Genomic DNA, 21,955 nt, shown 5'->3' with positions numbered 1-21,955 from the left:
CTTTGCATACTTGATACTAGAAATGATGGAAGAGGACAGAATCCAGACTTTCAGAAAGATGAGATTTATCTCAGTTAATACAGAAGACTGCTCTGAAAGTGTTAAAGTAGACAAAGGAGAAAATGGAGTTGACAGAAACACTCATTAAAAATGGAAAAAAAATAACCTACGGATGAGATTATTATTATTTTTAATTCATGGTTATACTTTCAATGGTTGGCATATGTGTACATATGTCACTAGTCGTTCAAGAGATAGGCCAAAAAGGAGGGGTGGAAGGAACCACTCCTTATGTATCTTTTTCAAAGTGGTTTCAAGAGCTCAATGACTTTAAGTTTGTATTAAGCCACTTATTTCTTTCTCAAGTGACCTGAGATGCTACAGTTTGGTATACAGATTGAAAATCTATATAGTGTGTCAAGGAATACAGAGAGGGGGAAAGGAAGCTGATTTGTCACAAGGAATCTTCAAAGAAAATAAGTAGCAAAATATTTGTGTTAATCTTTTTAAATTTTTGAAAGGATATTCCATTCTAACCCTGTCACCCAGAAATCACTACCTGTAGCATATTTTATCCTCTTCTGCCTTTGAGTAAAAGGAGGCAGTTAGAGTGAACACATGGAGCTGAGCAAACACGTTACGCAGGATCAATTAATGACTAGTACAGTGAATTTCACTGAGGAAATCTGAGGCTTTCATCTTGTAGCAAGCATATCCCTGAGGACTACAGTACAGAGGCCAGCGTGTGACAGAGTGGGAAAGGGAGCAAGAATAATCACAGGGGAAAATGAAACAACATACAAACAACAGAATACATCTGGAGAACACCACATAGATATAGGGTCTCCTTTGGAGTAACAGCAGTTTATTACATTTCAACCATCATAATCCCTATTATAACTGGGGATTCAGCCATATCATAGGCACACAACTGCACTATTCTACTGATGTCACTCCAGAAAACAGATTGCCCTTAATATATGTTTGATTAAAGCTAAGTCTGAATCTCCTTTAAACATACCCCCACATACAAACACTGTATGCTATAGCTGCTTTACTAATCCCACGCTGGGAACAGTATGTGTGTGAGTGTGTATGTGTGAGAGTACATGCATGTGTGTGTTTGCTATCTTAGAGCCAGAGGGGTTTTCATTAGATTCAAACAGTAACTAACTCTCCAGGGAGGCTCCTGCTCTTATCTGATAAGGGATGCTCTTTTATCACACATGAAACTGCATGCAGAGATCAGACAGGCAGTGTGCAGAGCTGCCAGCTAGGGAGAAGCTGCTTTTCTATAGCGTATTACAGAAATGTACTGCTACTGTGGTTGAAAACGGGTTCAAAAAATGGTCAATTACAGAAGCATGGGAAACTGGTGTTAAAACCTGATTTATGAAAACCATTAGTAATTGCTCATATTTTTGGTTTTGGAAATTTTGGATATCACATTACTCTGGTCATTTCTGCAGTGATCAGGAAAAATGGTCCTCTCCTTCGTACCAGTGTGTCACTTTTGACAAAAGATAAACTAGAGCGTGGAAGATGTTTGAGGCTATAACTAGCAGGTGTAATAAGATTCACACTAGTCTTTGCAATCCATTTACAACACTGAATACAACAGTATTCAAAAACTGTATATCCTAGACTACAGATCCAATGAAGAATTAATAATCTGGATTTTCCCTCCCTTTCAGGGAAAAATACCTTTTTACTTTCAAAGATAGCCCCGTGTCAAGACAATTGACATCCAGAACTCTCAAAGCATTCAATCAATCTGTGAAATACAACAGACATGAAAGTGCATGCTGTCCCTGGTGATCTCCAGCAATGCTGTTCTAATAAGTCAACAAGGAATGTTTGAAGGATGGTGTGTGCTTGTGTGTCACTAGTTCCTGTACCTCTCTGTGGTGAGGAAATGTATCAACATTGTGACTTCCTCTGGAATATATCTGTGATACTGACAAACCAGCTCTAGCCAAAACCATAGGCCAATTCACTTGTATGTGGATATCAAAGAAGGGTTGAGTGTTAGTATGTGTTCAAACTAATTCACTCATATGCTAATAGAGATCAAAGGGGGGATGTTGATTGTATTTTTTTGGTCTGTCTATAGCCTGTAGTTTGCTATTACATTACTTCTACATTATGCATACTATGTAATTAAATAATCCTAGATCAAAGGTGTGTTAAATGAAGAGTGTATTCAGGTGTTAGAACTTCATGAAAACTAATGAACTGTTAGGTGTATTGTTCTCATTATCTATTCAAAGGAAGGCCCATGTGGGTACAAAAGCTGTCAGCTAGCATTCTGTGTGAAGAAGATATAAAAGATGGATTTTAGGAAAGATCCTTCAACTCTGGATTGTTTTGGATTCCAAAAGAGTGGAAATACTGAGGGCATGGACAGAGATCCCCAGAATTAAATTGGGTAACCCTGAAAGACTTTTGGAGACTAGCAGATTACCACATCTCTGCTATCCTTTTGGATTTACAAATGTAGACTCAACTGTTAGTGTATTTTACCTATTTTAACCTGTCAATAACTCTCATTTCTTTTTCTTAACTAGTAAACCTTTAGTTATTTTACTAGAGCACTAGGCTGTCAGCGTTGTCTTTGGTGTGAGATTGACAGTATCCATTGACTGGGGTAAGTGACTGACCCTTTGGGATTGGAAATCACCTGACATGATGTGATGTTTGGTATAGCGACTAGTATCACAAAATCCACCTGTCTGGGTGATAAGATAGGCTGGAGAGCCTAAGGGGGCTGTCCCTGACTCCATGGTAAGACTATTCTAGTAATCCAGGAAAACACATTTGTTACTGGTTGGTGAAATCTAATTATAGAACATACCACGAGTTTGGGGTGTCTGCCCTGTTTTCTGACAGCCTGACCTGAGATTGGCACTCTTGGTTGTGAGCCACTCCAGACAGCATGACAATATTATCATCTCTATATTCTCACCTGCGTTTACATTAAAAGAAGTTGTGTATATATTATTATTAAAATGTATTGTTTGTATTATTGTAGCATCTTGGACCCCCAGTCATGGTCCCGTGCCCCATTGTGCTAGGACCTTTACAAATACAGAACAAACACATATGTTAAAAATTATCCCTCCTGCCCACACAGTAAAGAAGATATGTTTAAGCCCTGTAAAGATCTCAGATTAGATAGAAAAGGCTTTGACCAAATCTTTTGCAGAAGTAAATATGTATGTGTTTTCTGAATCAACCAATGACCAATTTAAAATAAATGTAATAACTGCTGCGTACGGTACCTTGAGAATTAGCCCAGGAATTCTTCATCCTTCTTCTCGGCCAACCTTGGGGTTTGCTAGCAGATACTCATAGTGTTTCTCCTTCATTATTCATTCCTTGTCCTTACCCAAAGAATGTTCTTACCACATTCTTCGCTATTGAACCATAAGTAGTGTCAATGCTCTGCCTTTTCATCTGTTTTTAACTCTCCTAAATAAACCTTACCCAGCTATATTGACATTCCAGTTACAAGAATATGCAATTGAATTTCAATATCAAATAAAGAAACCTATTTTATCAGGAACAGGATGGTAACAAACAAACCTTTGTAACTCTGCTTTGGATCAAAAAGAATTGCTTTTAGTTCTTACTTTTAACAGTGAGGTACATGGACTTGCTGACGTCCGCTCCCACATCATTGCTGACCTTGCAGAGGTAGTATCCACTGTCTTCCTCCAGCACATGTTTAATCAACAAGGAGCCATTTGTGAGAAGCTGGATACGGCCATTCAAGGCAATGGGCTGGAACTGGGGGACTCCAGCACCTACAGAAGAACCCAAAAGATTAATCAGAAGGGAAGAGGTGAGGAATGAAGAATTTATTTAAAAGGCAGCACTACAACAGCTATCTATTATTACAGGCTAAATTCAATTAAAATGAAATGTAGCTTTCCGGCATTCTAACCATCTACAGAACAAACTGAATGCCTTTTGCCAAAACTAAAGTCATTCAATGGAAGAAACAATAAAAATGTCTTATCTTATCAATTATAACTGCAGTTATAATTCACTAGAAAGTAGGGGGTGGAGACGGAGGGAAAAAGGAGTAAGAGGGAGAGGAAGATTTGCAGAGAGCTCCTGGGTAAAAAGCCACATTTGTTGTACATTTAGTGGCTGATAAATTATTCAAAATTACAGCTGAACAGCCACAAAGTCTGCATTCCTTATGCATATACCAAATGAATTCCTTATGATCATGAGGGATGTCTATTGTAGTAAACATGGAATGCTCAAGGGACTTTAAGGACCTTGTTCACTAAACTCATGGGTAGCATGTGGACAAGCACATCAGTGAATATTTCCTCCTACAACTGACAGTCTAATCACACATAATCTCTGAGTCACTGTGTTCTGGGACGGCATTCAGATTGATGCAAGAACACATCTAACTGCAGGTGCAGTTTGCCATTAAAGAACTATAGTTGCTGCACAACTCACTCAGAACATGCACTGGTCACTTTTCTATCAACAGTGAAATGAGGCATTGAACCAAACACAACTCTGGTGTAACTTCATTGCAGTCAAGGGAATTCAGCAGGGAGGGAATGCTGAGATGGAGTTGTTGATATTCATCTCCTTAAGAAAATCCTCACTTCTCAAGGTTAGATTTACAGTATTGTATAACACCCTCCCGCATGTGTCCATCAAATTCAGTTTATTTCAGATATATTTATTATTTGCTAAGAGGTATCTCTTTCTAATAGTACATATTCTCATAGGGCCTGCATGAGGCCTACGGTGTACTTAAGTCCCACTCCTTTGATCTATTTTGATTCCATTCACCAGTGCTGTAGTGTTATTCCACAAATTGTGGCACCTGGGGTGGCCCAGTATTGAGATGTGCATGTAAGTTGAGGACAGCTTTGCAGCCCCATGCTGACTTGCGCAGAGCATTCTTTGGCTGGACATCAGGCAAAATAGGGAGTATGATGCTCTTAGATAATTGTTACTTTTTAAATAGTTTTTATGGCTCCTAGATACCACAATGATGTCTGAATTTTATATGCATTAGATTAGATTAGACTGAGTACTGTAATATACTGGGATGAATAATAACTGATACCAAGCATTCTATTATCAGCATCAGTTATGCAAACAGAAGCCAGCTTAATAATCATTTTTGGATTGAAACAACCATCTAAAGGAAAATCTATGATATCTGCAAATATGTAGACATGTAGCCAAACTTCACTCTTTGGCATGAGTAGGAGCAATGAAACCAAATTAAAATGCAATGTACAATTTAAAGGATTTCAATCTGTTAATTTTCTCAGTCAGAGCTGCAAAGAATGTAACAAGGTGTGAACAAAGCTGTTAAACTTTTAAAAACAAAAACAAAACCCAAACTGTGCAAATCCCTCAGGGAGCAGATATGGAAACTGTCATAAGCTGCATAAATGGCTGTGTGACATTTCGCTCTATATTCTTTATGAAAATATGCTTATGAAATGGATATGACACAACTGATATATACTTTATGCAAGATGGCTCATTTGAGATATCATTGGAAAGGTTATGATTTACTGAATGTAATTATCCAATTTGTATGCCTGTATCATTTCTGTATCTGAAGTCAAGAATATTGACTATATATCTGCATTTCAAATGTGTTACTTTGGGTGTCATCCCCAACTAGCCCTTCAGGTACAATAATGAAAAAGGCAGACAGGGCTAATGGCCCAGTAGCAAACACAATGCACTGTAAAAGAGCTCAGTCTTCCTGTGGACGCTCCAGACAGCCTACGAGCAATGGCTGCCACAGCCCTGCACAGACATGGGTCTGAGTCACGTGGTACTGAACCCGACCTGTTGGAATGTCAGTGTTCTTCCACTGGAAGACAAAGGGCTCCTGCCATACACAAAAGCTATATAAGGCAGGGGAGTGACATCATTGTGGTTCTCCTCTGCCTCCACACACAAAGAGACACTGAAAAACACCTGGAAGCAAGAACTGAACTGAAGGAAGAAGGGTTGAACCCAGGCTGGGAGGGCATCCAGTCTGAGAGGAAATACCTGAAGTCTCAAGCTGCAGGCCAGTGTAGCTGCCTTTCAAGACTTTCTATAATCTATCTATAATCTATCTGTGACAAGATTTAGGGTGAGAAATTATATTTGTAACCTGTTTCTTTAGTGAATCAAACTTAGTTTCAAGTATCAGAGGGGTAGCCGTGTTATTCTGGATCTGTAAAGGCAGAAGAGAGTCCTGTGGCACCTTACAGACTAACAGATGTATTGGAGCATGAGCTTTCATGGGAGAACACCCACTTCGTCAGATGCATGCACGAAAGCTCATGCTCCAATATATCTAGTAAACTTAGTTTGCGTGTTTTGTTTTATTTGCTTAGTAATCTGCTTTGTTCTGTTTGCTACCCCTTTAACCACTTAAAATCTGCCTTTTATAGTTAATACAATTTGTTTTGCTTATTATTAAACCTAGTTTCTGTAATTTCTAATGGGAGGGTGGAGTTGTGCATATCTTCCTCCACATTGAGGGAGATGGCGAATATATGAGCTTGCATTGTATAGATTTCTCTACAGAGCAAGACAATATACCTTTGGGTCTGCACTCCAAGGGAGGTGGATACCTGAGTGCTGGGGCAAGTCCCTTAAGCTGAGGCCTTCTAGAGCTGATCTCAGTGTCTGTGTCATTCTGAAGTTGGGTGTGGCCCTGCCTGTGTGTGTGCTGGAGGAGGCTTAAGAGCCTGGTTCAGCAAGACAGGTAAAAAGGCTGCCTTGGCTGGCAGAACAGGTGGGCTTAGCGGTATCTCAGCACATCAGGTGGCATCCTAAGGGGGGTAACCCGCCACAGGCTCAACTTAATAGCTAGTTTAAAATACAGAATTCAGATCTGTCTTATGACTTGGCAGACATGGAGGCTGGTTGGACAGAAATGAATCATCAGTTTGGTTAGGTCCATATGCTTCCTTTCACATGTTAAAAAGGTGGACAGATCTAGAAGGGCCTGGGCCATTACACTTCCTGAAGGTGGGTCCACAAGCAGTGTGTACTCTGCCACTTCTTCTGACAGACAAAGATTTGCTGGAATAACGGAGTCATGCCCCTTAGATCTCAGCCTGTCTGCTCTTCTCCCAGGCTTCCCACACAACAAGGCAGCACAGCATTTGTCTTTGCTGCATTGACATTGACTGAGCCCCATCACAGTCCCCAGTGAAAAACTGCCGAGAGGGATTTACTCTTGCTCATGGCAGCACTACATTTTGGTGCTTTCATGCTGATTTGATAGAGGATTAAGCCACACAGAATAGCTGTTCCCTCAATTCCTTCCCACGTCCCACTGGCCATACCCTACCCAGCTCTATGGAGTAGGGCTTGTATAGAACAATTGTCAAGGAGAAAAGGCAAATAGGGCAAATAGACATAGTTGGTTAACCTCCCATGTGGCCACTTTTCCCTTCCCCTCCTTAGCTGAACACTTTGACTCCTTTCCACCACACAGCCGAGTGAAGCATAATATCCTTCAGTAGCAAACTTATTGTGCATGTTTATGATCTGGAATCCACTGATTCTTGAATCATCATTAAACATCGAGGGTCCTGCTCATGCAAGAGAATAAAGGTCCTATTTCCAATCCCAAATGATTGAGCTGAAGCCATTTTTACATGGGAATGGAGAGACTGGATGATTCAGGGGACAAGTAATAAGATGCAGTATCTGAGTTGCTTGAATTTGGCCCAAGTCTGTACTGAATATGGTTGCTTCCCTATTCCCACTTCAACATTGGTGGTTTCAGTCCAATTCTAATGCTACAAATGCTCTCCGCACAAAATTCAACAAGAATTGCATATGGCAACTAAATGACCTTTTCGCTTTTATACATACTTCTTCTAGAACAGAACAGAACTGAAGTGCATTTAAAGGGAACCTTGCACTACTATTGTCTATGCTTCGACTCTTAAGGTATGTCTACACAGCAAGTGGAGGTGTGATTGCAGCATGTGTAGCTCAGGGAATACTTAATTTTCATTTTGGTGGCTGAACTGAAAAAAAGACTTTCAATTTTGTCCATTTTTTTTTCATTTTTGTTTTCAACTAAATTATTTGACAAATTCAGCCTTAATTCATGAATAGTTTTGGTTCACCAAAAATTGTTCTTTTTTTTGCAAATAAACTATGTAGACGTACCTGAGCTGGCTTTAATCTAGCTAGCATGGGTACCAATAACAGTGTAGCTATGGCAGCATGGGCTTCAGTGTAGGCTAGTCACACGAGTAAGCACCCAGGGTCTCACATGGACTTGTATAGTCCACACTGAAGTCTGGTTGCCACAGCTTCACTACTCCGGTACCTGAGTTAGCTAGATTTAAATTAGCTTGGGTAAGTCTACATGTGCAGCAACCACACACCTGACCACAGATAGACATATGCTTTGATATTGTGTTGATAGATTCCTTGGAAAACCTTAGAGAGATTACATAGATAGTATTTGTATTGTTGATAACTAATTTCCATTGCTATCAATTTAATTTACATTTAGGTAGTTGATTACAATATAACGTTTATATTATCATAGTGCCTAGAAGCCCAAATCAGGATCAGATCTCACAGTGTTAAGTATTCTACAAACACATACAAGGACAAGGGCCCTGTTCAAAGGTTTGACAGTCTAATTTGGGAGGCAGTAGGGGGCATTATCAGAGAAATCACACGGATATATTTTTCAATGGGATTCTCTTATATAACTTTCTGTACATGAATTTGATATCCATCAACATTAATTACTATAAGCAGTGGGCTGAGTAAGCCTAAAAGAAAATGGAATGAGAAAAGACTATGGGGAAAGAGAACGCTATAACAACTCATGAATACAACATTTGGAACATTAAAATTTAACATGTGCAAATTTAAGCTTCTCTAATCCTAAAAGAGCTAACTTTTGGGACTGGCAGTTACATGGAAGATTACCTAGGCAGATGCACTGAACTTGGTAACATTATAGGATAATGTCTGCACAGATATTAGCTGTCATTAATGATTTTTCAACTATATTAGTCACATTAATTTTGTTTCTCTTTTCCTACTTCTTTTTCTTGAATGAACCAACTTTCTTGTGGTTAATGCAAGGGAAATAGTTAAACTTCATGAATTGTGTGTAGTGGCTGTGCAAAGCCCAGGTATCTGTGCACAGATGCTCTTTTGTTGCTATATCCAGAATTCTGTGGGTAATTTGGTGCTCAGGGAAAGTGAGTGAAGGACTAATAGCACTGGTGAGAGACAGGCACAATTTGGGAAAGCATCTACATGTAGCTATGCAAGGGCATCTCACTCCTGACTTGCAAAACATCAGCTATTCCAGGCCAAAGTCCATCCTGAGCAGTGGCCGTCACACATGCATTACTGTGTACTGAGTTTTGTGATGTGACTGAATGTTCCTTAGTGACTAGGATAATACCACCCTGCTTATTATTACTTTGGTTTATTTATTGATTTAGGTCATAAGTCTGCAGAAGTGATAAGGTTGTCAAACATTATCCTATTGTGCACAAATGCCATTCTGCCTTTCCTTTTGCACTAACTTTAGAAACCTTATATTGGCCATGATGCTAACTGGTTTTCAGATTTGTTGATAATCTTAAACTCTACATGGCATCAACAAACTTGATGGTACCTGTGCGCTTTGTTGTTAACGGCCTCCACCCCAGTACTTGTTTTGGATCTTAGTATAAACCTGTCACAGTATACACACTGTGTGCCATTTTAAGACAAGATGGACTGTGTAGCCTAGAGATCTGTACAACATTTTAATTAAATCTTCTGACGAAATCATGATGTAATAACAAAATACAGTGTCAGCATGAAAATATTGTCCATGTCAGCTAGAGCTGTTCTGGAAAAAAAATATATTGGAACTTCAAAAATTCAAACATTTTTGACCACTTCTTATATCAGCTAAAACTTCATTCTGCATGACAAACCTACTTCATCCAAGATTCAGAAAGAGCTATGAATGGAGATCATTACAGGATTTTCACTTAGATGTGTAGAACATCATTAAAATGAAACTACTCTTTTCTGTAACTAAAAAAAACAAACCCTCATGGTACTTACATGCTGTTAGCTGGAATCTAGCTAGCCTGACTTGGCCTCCCTCTTCAGAATACAAATGGAATACAGAATAATTGTCTTTTCCTTATTAGCACAACATGGAAAGTTAAAATAAAAGTACATCAGGAAGTGTTTAAATTAATTCCATATTTTCTTCCATGTACTGGTAAAAACAAAACAGTGCTATTAAACTGAAAATGGCATGTAGTGTTGCCTCAGCTAGTGCCCCCAACAGCACCAAATTTTAGCCAGAAGTCAATTGGTTTTTTTTGTCTACATACAATGTGGTGTGATAAGGTATTCTCTCTTATACTGTGGTAAAGGGTTAACATTAACTAATGTATACAGTACAGTTGCTTTCTGGAATAACATCAGCTTTGACACAAGGTAAGCATTAACAGATAATTGGCTAAAAGACAATCTAGCAGGAAGCACATTTTAATTAAAAAGCTGTCAATTTCATGTGGTTAGCTGGGGTCAAGTGGGGCCAGTTTTAATGCTCTGTTACATAAAAATAAAATGTTAAAGCATTATGTAAAGCGCATATTGAATTACTGGGTTATGCCAATACTATCTGACCTTTCTTCTTTGTAGAAAAGATATGATTGGCTGTGTTATCATAAGAAAAGAAAAAACCAAACCAAGTAGCGCCAATGAACCTTGTTCTGAAGGTCACAGCAATCAAAGCAACATTTACCTACCTCTTGAGACTTTATTCAGGTTTACTTTCAAGAACCTAAAATCACTGTAGACAGTCAAATGCCCACAGAGGAATGTATACACATACATGCAGATGCAACATATGAATTTTAATAGCACTACTTACTCTAAATATCAGGGGAATAAATTGTGATACTCTTAACTCAAATTCAGTATTACTCCATGACTAGTGCTATTGAATTACATGGAGTAAGGTGCTACTAAACTGAAATATGAGTACCAGAATATGGACCCAAATGATTATGAAAGAAGTCATACCTTTTGAGTACTTCCAGACAATGGTGGGTACAGGATAACCCTCTGCAGAACAATTGAGGATTACAGCTTTACCATAAATCCCATCTTGATCACTTGGTTGAACCACAAATCTAGGGGGAACTGAGGAAAAAACAAGGAATCATTGAGAAATAGTGCAGCTGAGAAGATAATTCAGAAAATTACTGGCCAACTCTAGGAATTTTAATGGGAATAAAAATTAGAAATGGGCACAACATTTTACACAAAGCAAAATAAAAAATATAACTTCTCAGTATTCAAATCTAACAGCTAATTTTTTTATTTTTGATTTTTCTTAATTTTAATTTGCACTAATTTAAAGCAGTTTTTGCCACTGAAAATTATATATATATATATATATATATATATATATATATATATATATATATATATATATATATATATATATATATATATATATAGTGCACCATTGTGTGAGAGATTACAGGGCGGGGAAAGGTTGAATGGTAAATTCCACTTGCTATTTCATATGATCAACCTTAGCATCAGGCTCATATGATGACATATCCTCAGACTCAGCACAGGAGTGCTAGCTGTGGAAGACAGAGGTAGAACAGGCGTCTAAGAACAAGCAACAATTAAAAAAAAACTGCTGCCCTTTTGTATCAAAATAATTATGGATGCTGACAGGTTTTAGAAAAAGAGGAAATCAAAGAAAATAAAGAGAAAAACAGACCTAAATATCATTGAACAAAGCAATATGATAACAAATATATTAATACTAACTACCTCTTAGAAAGATCACTGTACTTTAAAATGATGTGGTTCAAACCAGTGCCTATTGTTCTATAAACAAATGTGGAATTTTTTGGCTGATCTCTACTTCTTTGAGGTCATGCTCAAATAAGAGAGAAATAATCTGAGTTATCTGATATTGATATGTATTGTGGAGGTCACTAGATGTGTTGGTTTTGAGGAACTGACCAGAATGTGCCAATAAGTATACACAATGTAGGAGATTAAGTACTTGTGACAATATTGGCACTACGACCTGACCATGAAGTGCCACTACTAGACATACTTGCACAGACAGACTTGCAAAGGTGACAACCATGATTTATGGCTTTCAGAGTTTGGAGTACTCTGCGCTGAAGGTTCTAAAAAAATTAAATAAATAAAAAGAAGGCCTCAGGCATATAGGGTCTAATCTCAAAGTCCATTAAAGTCAATGGGAGTCTTTCCATTGACTTCAATGGGCTTTCAATCAGACTCATAATCATAGAATCGTAGAAATTTAAGACTGGAAGGGACCGCAAGAGGTCATCTAGTCCAATCCCCTGCATTCATGGCAGGACTAAGTACTATTTAGACCATCCCTGACAGATTTTTGTCTAAGCTATTCTTAAAAATCTCCAGTGACAGAGATTCCACAGCCTCCCTAGGTAATTTGTTCCAGTGCTTAACTAATGACCACACACTTGGAAAACAGAAGTGTATAAATTATTTGTATCCTCCACATGTACAAATCTTCTTGTTGTTGTTTTAGTGCCAGACAGAAAACCATATTAGGTGACTGAGCCTGTAAAAGGTGTTTTTATTTAATCTGATATATGGCATGCACCAGAAAAACAGTGCAATGGAAGCAAAGCAGAAACAGCAGAATGACCAGTGCTATACTGTACTGATGACCTAAATTTTCCAGTATAGATGGCTTAGTGGCTTGTGTAAGTAGTACCATCCATTGCAGGATGAGTTAGCACTTGGAGCAATGTTACTGAGGGCAGACAATCATTTTACGAGTTCCTTTTCTAAATTAAATCCTAAAGCTTTATTAAGGACACTGAATAATCTAAATCAGTGTGAAGCTGTTAATTAACCAAATGTGAATAAAGACAATGAGCAGAAAACAAGAAATGTCAGTATGTCTTAAATCGTACTGCAATAAACCTCAGGAGCTAACTGTGACAGAAACAATATCCCCCTTTGCACTGAAAAAGGCAGGTTCTCATTTATTACTTTGAATGGAAAGGGCTACTGTATTTATTGTTCATAATTATTTCAGCTTTTCAGAGGATTGCCATGCTGTCAAGCACAAATCAAGTATCGCATTAATTCACAGGAAAGCTGTTCACCAAAACTGCAACCCTAGCAATCATAATCTTGGATAATAGTCCACATTATTCCATTCATTAACATAGAATATTTACATCAGCATATGAAATCAAATTATTGTAAATCCATTTCATCACTAAACAAATAGAAAAGCAGAAAAGGGGATCTGGGGTACTGATTCTCCAAGGCCTGCTAAAAAACTCCACTACTAGGCAGTAACACAAACATACTTGGGTTTATATGTCTCACAGTCTAGTGACTTCAGCATGTTTCACCTGGAGAATTGTTAACGGGAAGCAAATTATCTTCAGGATTTCCCAGAATCAATAAAGAGGTGACCATCCATAAATTCTTGCATGAAAATAAACTACTAACATTCTGTAAAATAAATACTTTGCCTGATTCAGGAAACATTCTGTAACACATTTTTGGTAAAAAGATATGGTGCATACAAAGGTGACTGCCTGAGGCCCGGAAATAAAAGGCTACAGTTCTGATTAGAGTAGCACATGCCTCATACAAAGATATGTTGGAAAATGGACATATTTATAATAAAGGAGATATAATTTTAAAACTAATGAGACACTTGAATTTCCTCCAGAATTGGATGGAAATGTGTTGCACTCAGCTTGACACTGCTTGATAGAGATGGGATCTGAGTCAGTGGATAATGGGTCAATTCAAGAGCATAGGTATTCAGAGATTAAAATCTTAGTAACATTGTCAAAGGTTGAGAATAAAGATGTGTCCAGTACAGAATCAGTATCTTTACCCTTGGTTTTCCAAGGTGCAAGATACTATGTCACCTAAACATTGTTAATACAATAACAACTGAACATAGTAGTTTAGTAACTATAAATGACACTCTAAGACAATGGTCCCCAACCATTTTGTGACTAGTAGCACATTCACATTTTCAGAAAAGCGTGGCGAGCACCAACAATTTTTCAAGGCTTATTTTGTATATGTATATTAAATAATACAAAAAACCATATTTAATATTACATAATATATGAATCCAGAGAGAAGCGAGAAGCCGGAGAAAAGTCACAAGGACAGAGAACACTGGTGTCCGCAGCTCTGGAGTACTCTGTCCCCAGTAGGCATGGGGCCCCAGATTCTCTTCTCTGCTGGGCACTAGCTGGGCCCCGAACCTTCTGGGGATCAAGAACACCAGCACCTGCAGCCCCAGAGTCCTCTGTCCCCAGCAGGCGCGGGGCCGCGGCTTCTCTCCATCTTAAGCTGCGGCTCTGCACCTGCCAGGGACCAAGAACACTGGCACCTGGGAACTAGGCAGGTCCTGCATCTGCCAGGAACAGAGAACACCGCGCCCACAGCCTGAGTTCTCTGTCCCCAGCAGGTCCCCTGTTGGGCACTAGGTGGGTGCACATAAATGCCCTGGCAGGCACCATGGCGCCCGCAGGCACCACGTTGGGGACCACTGCTCTAAGATAATATGCAACTAGTTAAATATGGGACTTATTTTGTCCTTCAAAAAAGTGGAGGCTACAATGTTACACTACTGATCAATTTTTGTTAAGTGTTTTGAGATTCACAGATATATTTGTAAAAGCAGCAAAGAATCCTGTGACACCTTATAGACTAACAGACGTTTTGGAGCATGAGCTTTCATGGGTGAATACCCACTTCCTCAGATGCATGCCAGATATATTTGTTATCCGTGAACCTCAAAACACGTTACAAAAATGGGTCAGTATCATTACTCCAGTTTTACAGACAGGGTAACTACACCATAGACAGTCCATGTCACACACAGGCTTCATATAAATGGTGCTGACCAATCACAACTTCTGATGAGTTCAGCACCTCTGAAGATGTCAACTATGAGTTAGAACCTAGCTCTCCCGACTCCCAGTCCTATGCCCAACCTACCAGATTTTGGTTTCTCATCATGATGGGACAGGTGGCTTAGTGACATTGGATTCAAGTCTGACTCCCTGGAATCACTTGTTCATGTCCAGACATGGTCTCGCATTCCTCCTTGAGCAGTGGTTTTCAAACTTTTTTTTCTGGCAACAGTTGAAGATAATTGTTGATGCCCATGACCCAGTGAAGCTGGGGATGAGGGGTTTATGGTGTGGGAGCTGGGGCAGAGGGTTGGAGTGCAGAGGTGAGGGCTGTGGGGTGGGACCAGGAATTAGGGGTTCAGGGTGTGGGAGGAGGCTCTGGACTGGGGCAGAGGGTTGGGGTGCAGGGCAGTGAGGGCTCTGGCTGGGGATGCAGGCTCTGGGATGGGGCTGGGGATGAGGGGTTTGGAGTACAAGAAGGGGCTCCAGGTTTGGAGAGGGGGTCAGTGCTGGGTCAGAGGATTGAAGCATGGGGTTGGAGCAGAGGCTTACCTCTGGCAGCTCCTGGTCAGCGGGGCAGCCGGGGTGCAGAGGCAGGCTTTCCACCTGTTCTGGCACTGTGGACTGCGCTGCACTCTGGCAGCGGCCTGCAGCAGGTCCGGCTCCATGCAGCTCTCGCCTGCAGGCACCGCCCCATGCCAGCTCCCATTGGCCAGTTTCTAGTACTGAGTCATGGCCCAAAGTTTGAAAACCACTGTCCTAGAGGGATAAGTTGAGTTTCTTGTACTTTGGGGGTGAATGCCTTTCAGAGAAGGCCTTAAAAACCATGCTCTGGGATGCTCTTTATGGACGCAACAGATTCCACTGTACTTCCATAATGTATTGTTTTGCTCAAATATCCTTAGCCAGAATTTCCCCTCTCAGGAGCTCTATGTTGTACACTAGGTGATTACCACTTTACCACAACAGTTGTGGTTGCTGTTCAGTGGTGCTATGTACAAACATAATTTTCCATACCAGCTCAGGCAAAATGGTCCATCACATCGAGTATCCTTCTTCAGGCTGTAGCCTACCATGAGCATGACGCTTAAGAGGATTTTGAAAAAAAAAACCTGTCAAGATGTACCTGGCCAGCTGTGCGTATAGTGTTGTACATGGGGAGCAGGGCAGAGGAAATCCCAGTCCCACCGTGATCAGCTGATGCCCTGAAGCATGCATGATATGTGATTACTTGTTTTACGAAAAGGAACAATAATTTTGTGAAAAGGTTTATATCCTTCAGGATCAAATGTGTGTATATAATTGATCATTATTAATTTATTGCTACTATTATCGAATTTAGTGCCAGATTGACAACTGTGGAAATTAGAGTCTAATATTTAGCTACAGAACAAATACAGCATGAACAGTGGCATAAAAGCTTTCCCACACAGATCCACAAATACAGAGTGCTTCAACCCTTACAAAGATGAGTAATAAAGGAATTCATTTCTATGCCCATTCAAACTTTGGTCTTTCTGTAAAGACTACCTACAAGAATATCATTTTGTGCCAGTTGGGCTGGTATCTTTATTGCTATTACTAGATTTCCACTGGACACCAGAAATGTTGCTACAAGAAAGCAAAATGACACAGATTTTTGCAGTAGTTCAATGATCTTTCATCTACTTATTTTCTTTTGTCTTCTAGCCAATCCAAAGGACTTTCTTCTTTTATGACTGGAATGGAAAGTAGCCAGGTGATAAAAAGAAAGGACATCTTCAGTTTCTCTTTTTATAATGGGTTTTTTTTTGTTGTTGTTTTTCTCAATCCCTACCCCCTGCAATTTTAGTTTCAAATGAGTGGTTACTTCAGTGTTACCACTACATTTTTCGAACATACACACACAGGCCGTCATCTTTTGATTTTGACTTTTGATCTAGTTTTGCCCTATAAAGATGCTCTGATTGTCCAGTTTCTTCAAGGCATTCATTGGACCTTGGAGAAATCAAGAACATCTGCCTGGTAAGGATTTCTCCAAGTTGGCCAGGTTGATGAGCTTAAGTAAAGTCAACTCTGGGGAGAGAGCCATTAATCTGGTGTACCTCTTGTTGTGGTATTAATGCTTTGGCCTAACCTGCCTACACATCACTTCACAAATACATTCAAAAACAGAATGAGACTATGATGGAGTGACCGATGGATCTGTGCTAAGGATTGAGTTGCGTAGGTCATCAGGCTCAAACTATTTAATGGTTGAAGTCAGAGGGACCTAGAAGGTATTTTCCCTCAATATCATGACTAAAAGATTCAGGCTTTAACAAAGAGAAAACAAAGGTTCAGAGAAATCAGAACAGATTGCGGAAGATGAAATTTAGTGCCACCGTGACATTTTTTAGACTAGGAAATATTTTATTATCTGCTTGTCTGAAAAAGTCCCAGAAAGTTAGGGAAAGGTCAATCAGTGATTGAAGTACACACTGTTCATCATCAGTGTCATATTGATGGACTTGTTCCAAGGTTACTAAAAATAAATGATTACACAACCATTGCTGTTCTTTAATTTAATTTTGCTTTTCATAAACCCAGATATCCTTCCTGACTGAATTTTAAAAACAGTATTCATCATATTCTTAGTAGCATGATCAAAGTATGTGGGATATCAGACTAGGCACTCATAATGGGCCTTTCTTAACAGTACATTATACCAGAGAGTAATTCTGAAAACTCCTAACATGAGCTTTTCTAGTGAGTCCCTGGAGTCAGAGGCAAAACAATCCAAGTGATTGGCCCAGAATACAATGTTCCATTTTTACATGGAACATATGTAGTTTACATTTAGGTCATACTGTCAAAATGATGGAGGAAATTTAAACACCAAAGCAGCCATTGATGTATTAATGAATAAGATCATTACACACTGTTTTTTAGCAGAGATGAACAGTTATTAAATTTGGTAATTGGACCTATGGGGTCAATTTAGCGGGTTTAGTGAAACCATTTGCTCTGCAGTTCTAGAAAAGAGATGTTCTTTGCCCAAGTGAGACAGTGCATAGCAGTTCATGTTGATCAGGTACATCAAATGAGAACAATAAATATGACGTGAGCCTTTCAAGAACAACCTTCAGCTGCAATGTAAATACCAACAAGGAAATTAAACGGAATGTTCAACAATGACGGTTCATCTTCCTTTCCTTACTTTTCAATCACGGTCTATATTTGTTACAAAATGTTTTTAAAACGTCAGTGAACAGACACAGACTCTCTTCCTTTATGGAACATTCAAGGCTCTGGAACTCCTCATAGACTGCTTAACTATCTGACAATATAAGATAGACCAAGCAAGCACAAAATGAAATCATATTTCCACTAATTGCATTATGGGGGGTTATTAGGTACAGTATTTAAAGATCTTATCTCAATTTAAACTCATGATGTGTTCACACAAAAGAATGTTAAAAATCATGATTTATGCATGCACACATTGCTTTCTTTGAAATCTCTGTTCTAGTAGTATTTCAGAATTTGTGAATTCATAACATATTTATGAGGGTCTTTCTCACAAATTAAAACACTTCTGACTATACTTTTTATTTCAGAGTTATTTTACTCCTTTACTAGAAAATCCCCAGAGGAATTATTAAACATAACCTTCCACAGAATTTTTAACCAGCCTATTGAAGAAAGAAAATGCTGAATTTAATCATGTAAAATGGTTTAAAATTCTATAGGAAGGACATAGTTCTCTGAAATACAGCAGGAGTCATTTTCTTTCTTTTGTGTTTGTATAGTGTGTAGCGCATTGAGGGCGCTACCAGAAATAAAATAATTAAAATAATAATAATAATTAATATAGATTTTACAGTAATTTTTACATAGCCACATTGATTTAATCCCTAGTAAATTCTATAGGACTTTTCCATAAAAACTGACAGGAGCCAGCATAGCATGAGTTTATAAAAGTGAACCTCATTTTCATTCAGTTGGCTTGATTACCAGCCATCTTTGAAAGAAGAAGGTGGATGGACTTCCCTTCAAGTGAGTGAGTTTATTTTTAAAACAAAGGACTAGAGGAGAGGCCTCCAGCATAACTCAGACAGCCCTGGGGTCCCTCTGGCACTTTTATGTAGCACTACAGGGCTGGAGCATGGTGTAGGATCTGACATAAGATGCACGCAATTCAAAGAAAATGTTTTCCACCATGACCATTTTTATTGCCTGAAAAATGGCAGAGTCTAAGGACAAATTAAAACACTTAAATTAAAAACACACAAGACTTATTTGACAGCCCCCAAAATTAACAAAGAAATGCATGTTGAAAAATTACAGATAAATATGATTTGACAGAGAATAACTGAAGATTATTTTCTCCCCAATTTATGAGTCACCGTATGGACCCTTAAAAAGTTCATACCCTTACCGGTAATAAACAATTTCCTATTTCGCTTTACAGTATTGCAGGTATTAATGATATTGTCAACAGCCACTGCAGGAGAAATACAGACCCCTAAAATCAACTGTTGGCAGATAAAATGCTCTTCAGTTCGATATTGGATTGCAGTGCATTTCGATGCTATTTTAAGTCTACCCATGTGATGTTAAACTATCTAGACTCCCAAATATTTTAAATGTAATTATCTATTTTATAAAAAGCATTTTAATTCAACTTTTAAAATTAATAACATCAATGTAAAGAGCAATAAGGAAGAATAATATTTACGATGAACAGTCATATTTCTCTTGACTTTTCCATACCAGCACACATGATTTCTCTCTACTCTTGTATAAAAAAACCCCACACTCTTCACATAAATGAGACTTTTCCAAGAACCCATCCTCTGCCAGTTGGTAAGGCCGGTGTTTAAGTCCAGAGCATATTGTTCAGAAGCTGTTGCACAATATGGATTAGAAATGGGAAGAGCTTAAGTACCATTTATTCTCCCATTACATAGGGGAAAACTGCTTTGCTTATTTAGAAAACTAACACACACACACACACCGTTCTGGCCTTGATTCAGGAAAGCATCCTTGTTCAGGTTAATATTTTAGCACATGCTTCACATTATGCACATACTTAGACCACAAATGAAATATAAACATGCCTTCAAGTTAAACAGTTAAGCACTTAAGTGCTGTCTTGAATAAGGAGGAATTTAAGCACCTCCTAAAGGATTTTCTTGAAATGGGGCCCCAGCTTGTAAGTTGTATCCCTGTTCCCCCAGTCTTTGTCAGTTTTCGTCTTCATGGACAGTAAACTCTTCAGGGTAGGTACTGTGTCTTTGTACAGCACCTCGCACAATGGGACCCCAGTTCTGACTGGGGTCTTTGGATACTACTATAACACAATAACAAAAATAGTTGTAATAATACTGTAATAGGATAGTAAACTTGAGAATATACCAAAGGGAATAATCTAGCACTGGGCCCCAGGGAAATGGGTTAAATATAATATATAAAGCTGATTGAATTTTTTTGTTTGAAATTTTTTTTAATTACTTTTCATCAATAACATTATTTATGAAATATCTACTTTTAATTAGAATTTTTCAGACTTACAGTTAAAAAAATCAAAAACTGAAAAATTTTGTCTGAACAGACAAAATTTCAATGAAACTAAACATTTTGCCTTGCAATAAATTTTTTCATGGGGCGGGGGGGACGCGTTTGGTTGCTGAAACTGAAAACATCTCTCTCTCTCTCTCTTTTTAATGGAAACTCAAAAAATGTTGCAGAAAATCTTTTACAAAAACAAATTTTTTTTTGTTTTCCTGAATATTTTTCACAGTAAAAAGAAGTTCTAGAGTATCTCTTCTAACAGGTCTTTTCCATCTCTAACTTTTGGGATCCTATATTCACATTCCAGAGAGTACGAGTTTAGAGCAGGTGCAAAGAAACAGAAGGACAATATCTAGCTAATTACAATAATGTTTTAGAGTGGTATCCATGTTAGTCTGTATCAACAAAAAGAACAAGGAGTACTTGTGGCACCTTAGGCCTGGTCTACACTACGCATTTAAACCAAATTTAGCAGTGTTAAACCGATTTAACCCTGCACCTGTCCACACAACGAGGCCCTTTATATTGATATAAAGGGTTCTTTAAACTGGTTTCTGTACTCCTCCCCGATGAGAGGAGTAGCGCTGAAATCAGTACTGCTATGTCAGATTAGGGTTAGTGTGGCTGCAAATCAATGGTATTGGCCTCCGGGCGGTACCCCACAGTGCACCATTGTGACCGCTCTGGAAAGCAATCTGAACTCGGATGCACTGGCCAGTAGACAGGAAAAGCCCCGCAAACTTTTGAATTTCATTTCCTGTTTGCCCAGCGTGGAGCGCTGATCAGCACGGATGGCAATGCAGTCCCAAATCCAAAAAGAGCTCCAGCATGGACCATATGGGAGATACTGGATCTGATCGCTGCATGGGGAGACAAATCTTTTCTATCAGAGCTCCGTTACAGAAGACTAAATGACAATGCATTTGAAAAAATCTCCAGGCTATGATAGAGTCCACAGCACAGTGCTGTGTGACAAGCATAAAGGAAAGCCAAAGAATCAAATGGACGCTCATGGAGGGAGGGAGAGGGTACTGAGGACTCCAGCTATCCCACAGTCCCCGCAGTCTCCAAAAAGCATTTGCATTCTTGGCTGAGCTCCCAATGCCTGAAGGGTCAAAAACATTGTCCCGGATGGTTCAGGGTATATGTCATCAATTTACACTCTTCCCACCCCAGAAAGAAAAGGGGAAAAAAGTTTCTCGCTTTTTTTCAATATCACCCTATGTCTACTGCATGCTGCTGGTAGACAGGGTGCTGCAGTGCTGAACACCAGCATCCCCTTCCTGGTGGATAGCAGTCATATTGTACCATCTGCCATTGTAATCATCATCCCGTGAGTGCTCCTGGCTGGCCTCGATGAGGTCGGCCGGGGGCGCCTGAGTAAAAATGGGAATGACTCCTGGTCATTCCCAGCAGATGGTACAGAACAGCTGGTAACC

At 39.0% G+C, this 21,955-nt stretch overlaps 1 protein-coding gene across 5 annotated transcripts in view; it reads right to left on the bottom strand.

Moving 5' to 3' along the window:
• The window catches only part of DSCAM (DS cell adhesion molecule), a 662,018-nt gene that overhangs the window by 216,057 nt on the left and 424,006 nt on the right, over positions 1-21,955 (bottom strand). For all 5 annotated transcript variants that reach the window (XM_030577471.1, XM_030577483.1, XM_030577488.1 and 2 more), the window contains exons 10-11: positions 11,083-11,202; positions 3,633-3,806 (exon numbers count right to left, since the gene is read on the bottom strand). In XM_030577471.1, coding sequence (XP_030433331.1) covers positions 3,633-3,806; positions 11,083-11,202 — 294 coding nt within the window. The remainder of the gene's footprint in view (positions 1-3,632; positions 3,807-11,082; positions 11,203-21,955) is intronic.

This window comes from Gopherus evgoodei, chromosome 1, assembly GCF_007399415.2.
Source record: "Gopherus evgoodei ecotype Sinaloan lineage chromosome 1, rGopEvg1_v1.p, whole genome shotgun sequence".
Lineage (NCBI taxonomy): Eukaryota > Metazoa > Chordata > Testudines > Testudinidae > Gopherus > Gopherus evgoodei.
The sequence above is the reverse complement of the archived record's forward strand: the minus strand, read 5'-3'. Positions and strand labels throughout refer to the sequence as shown.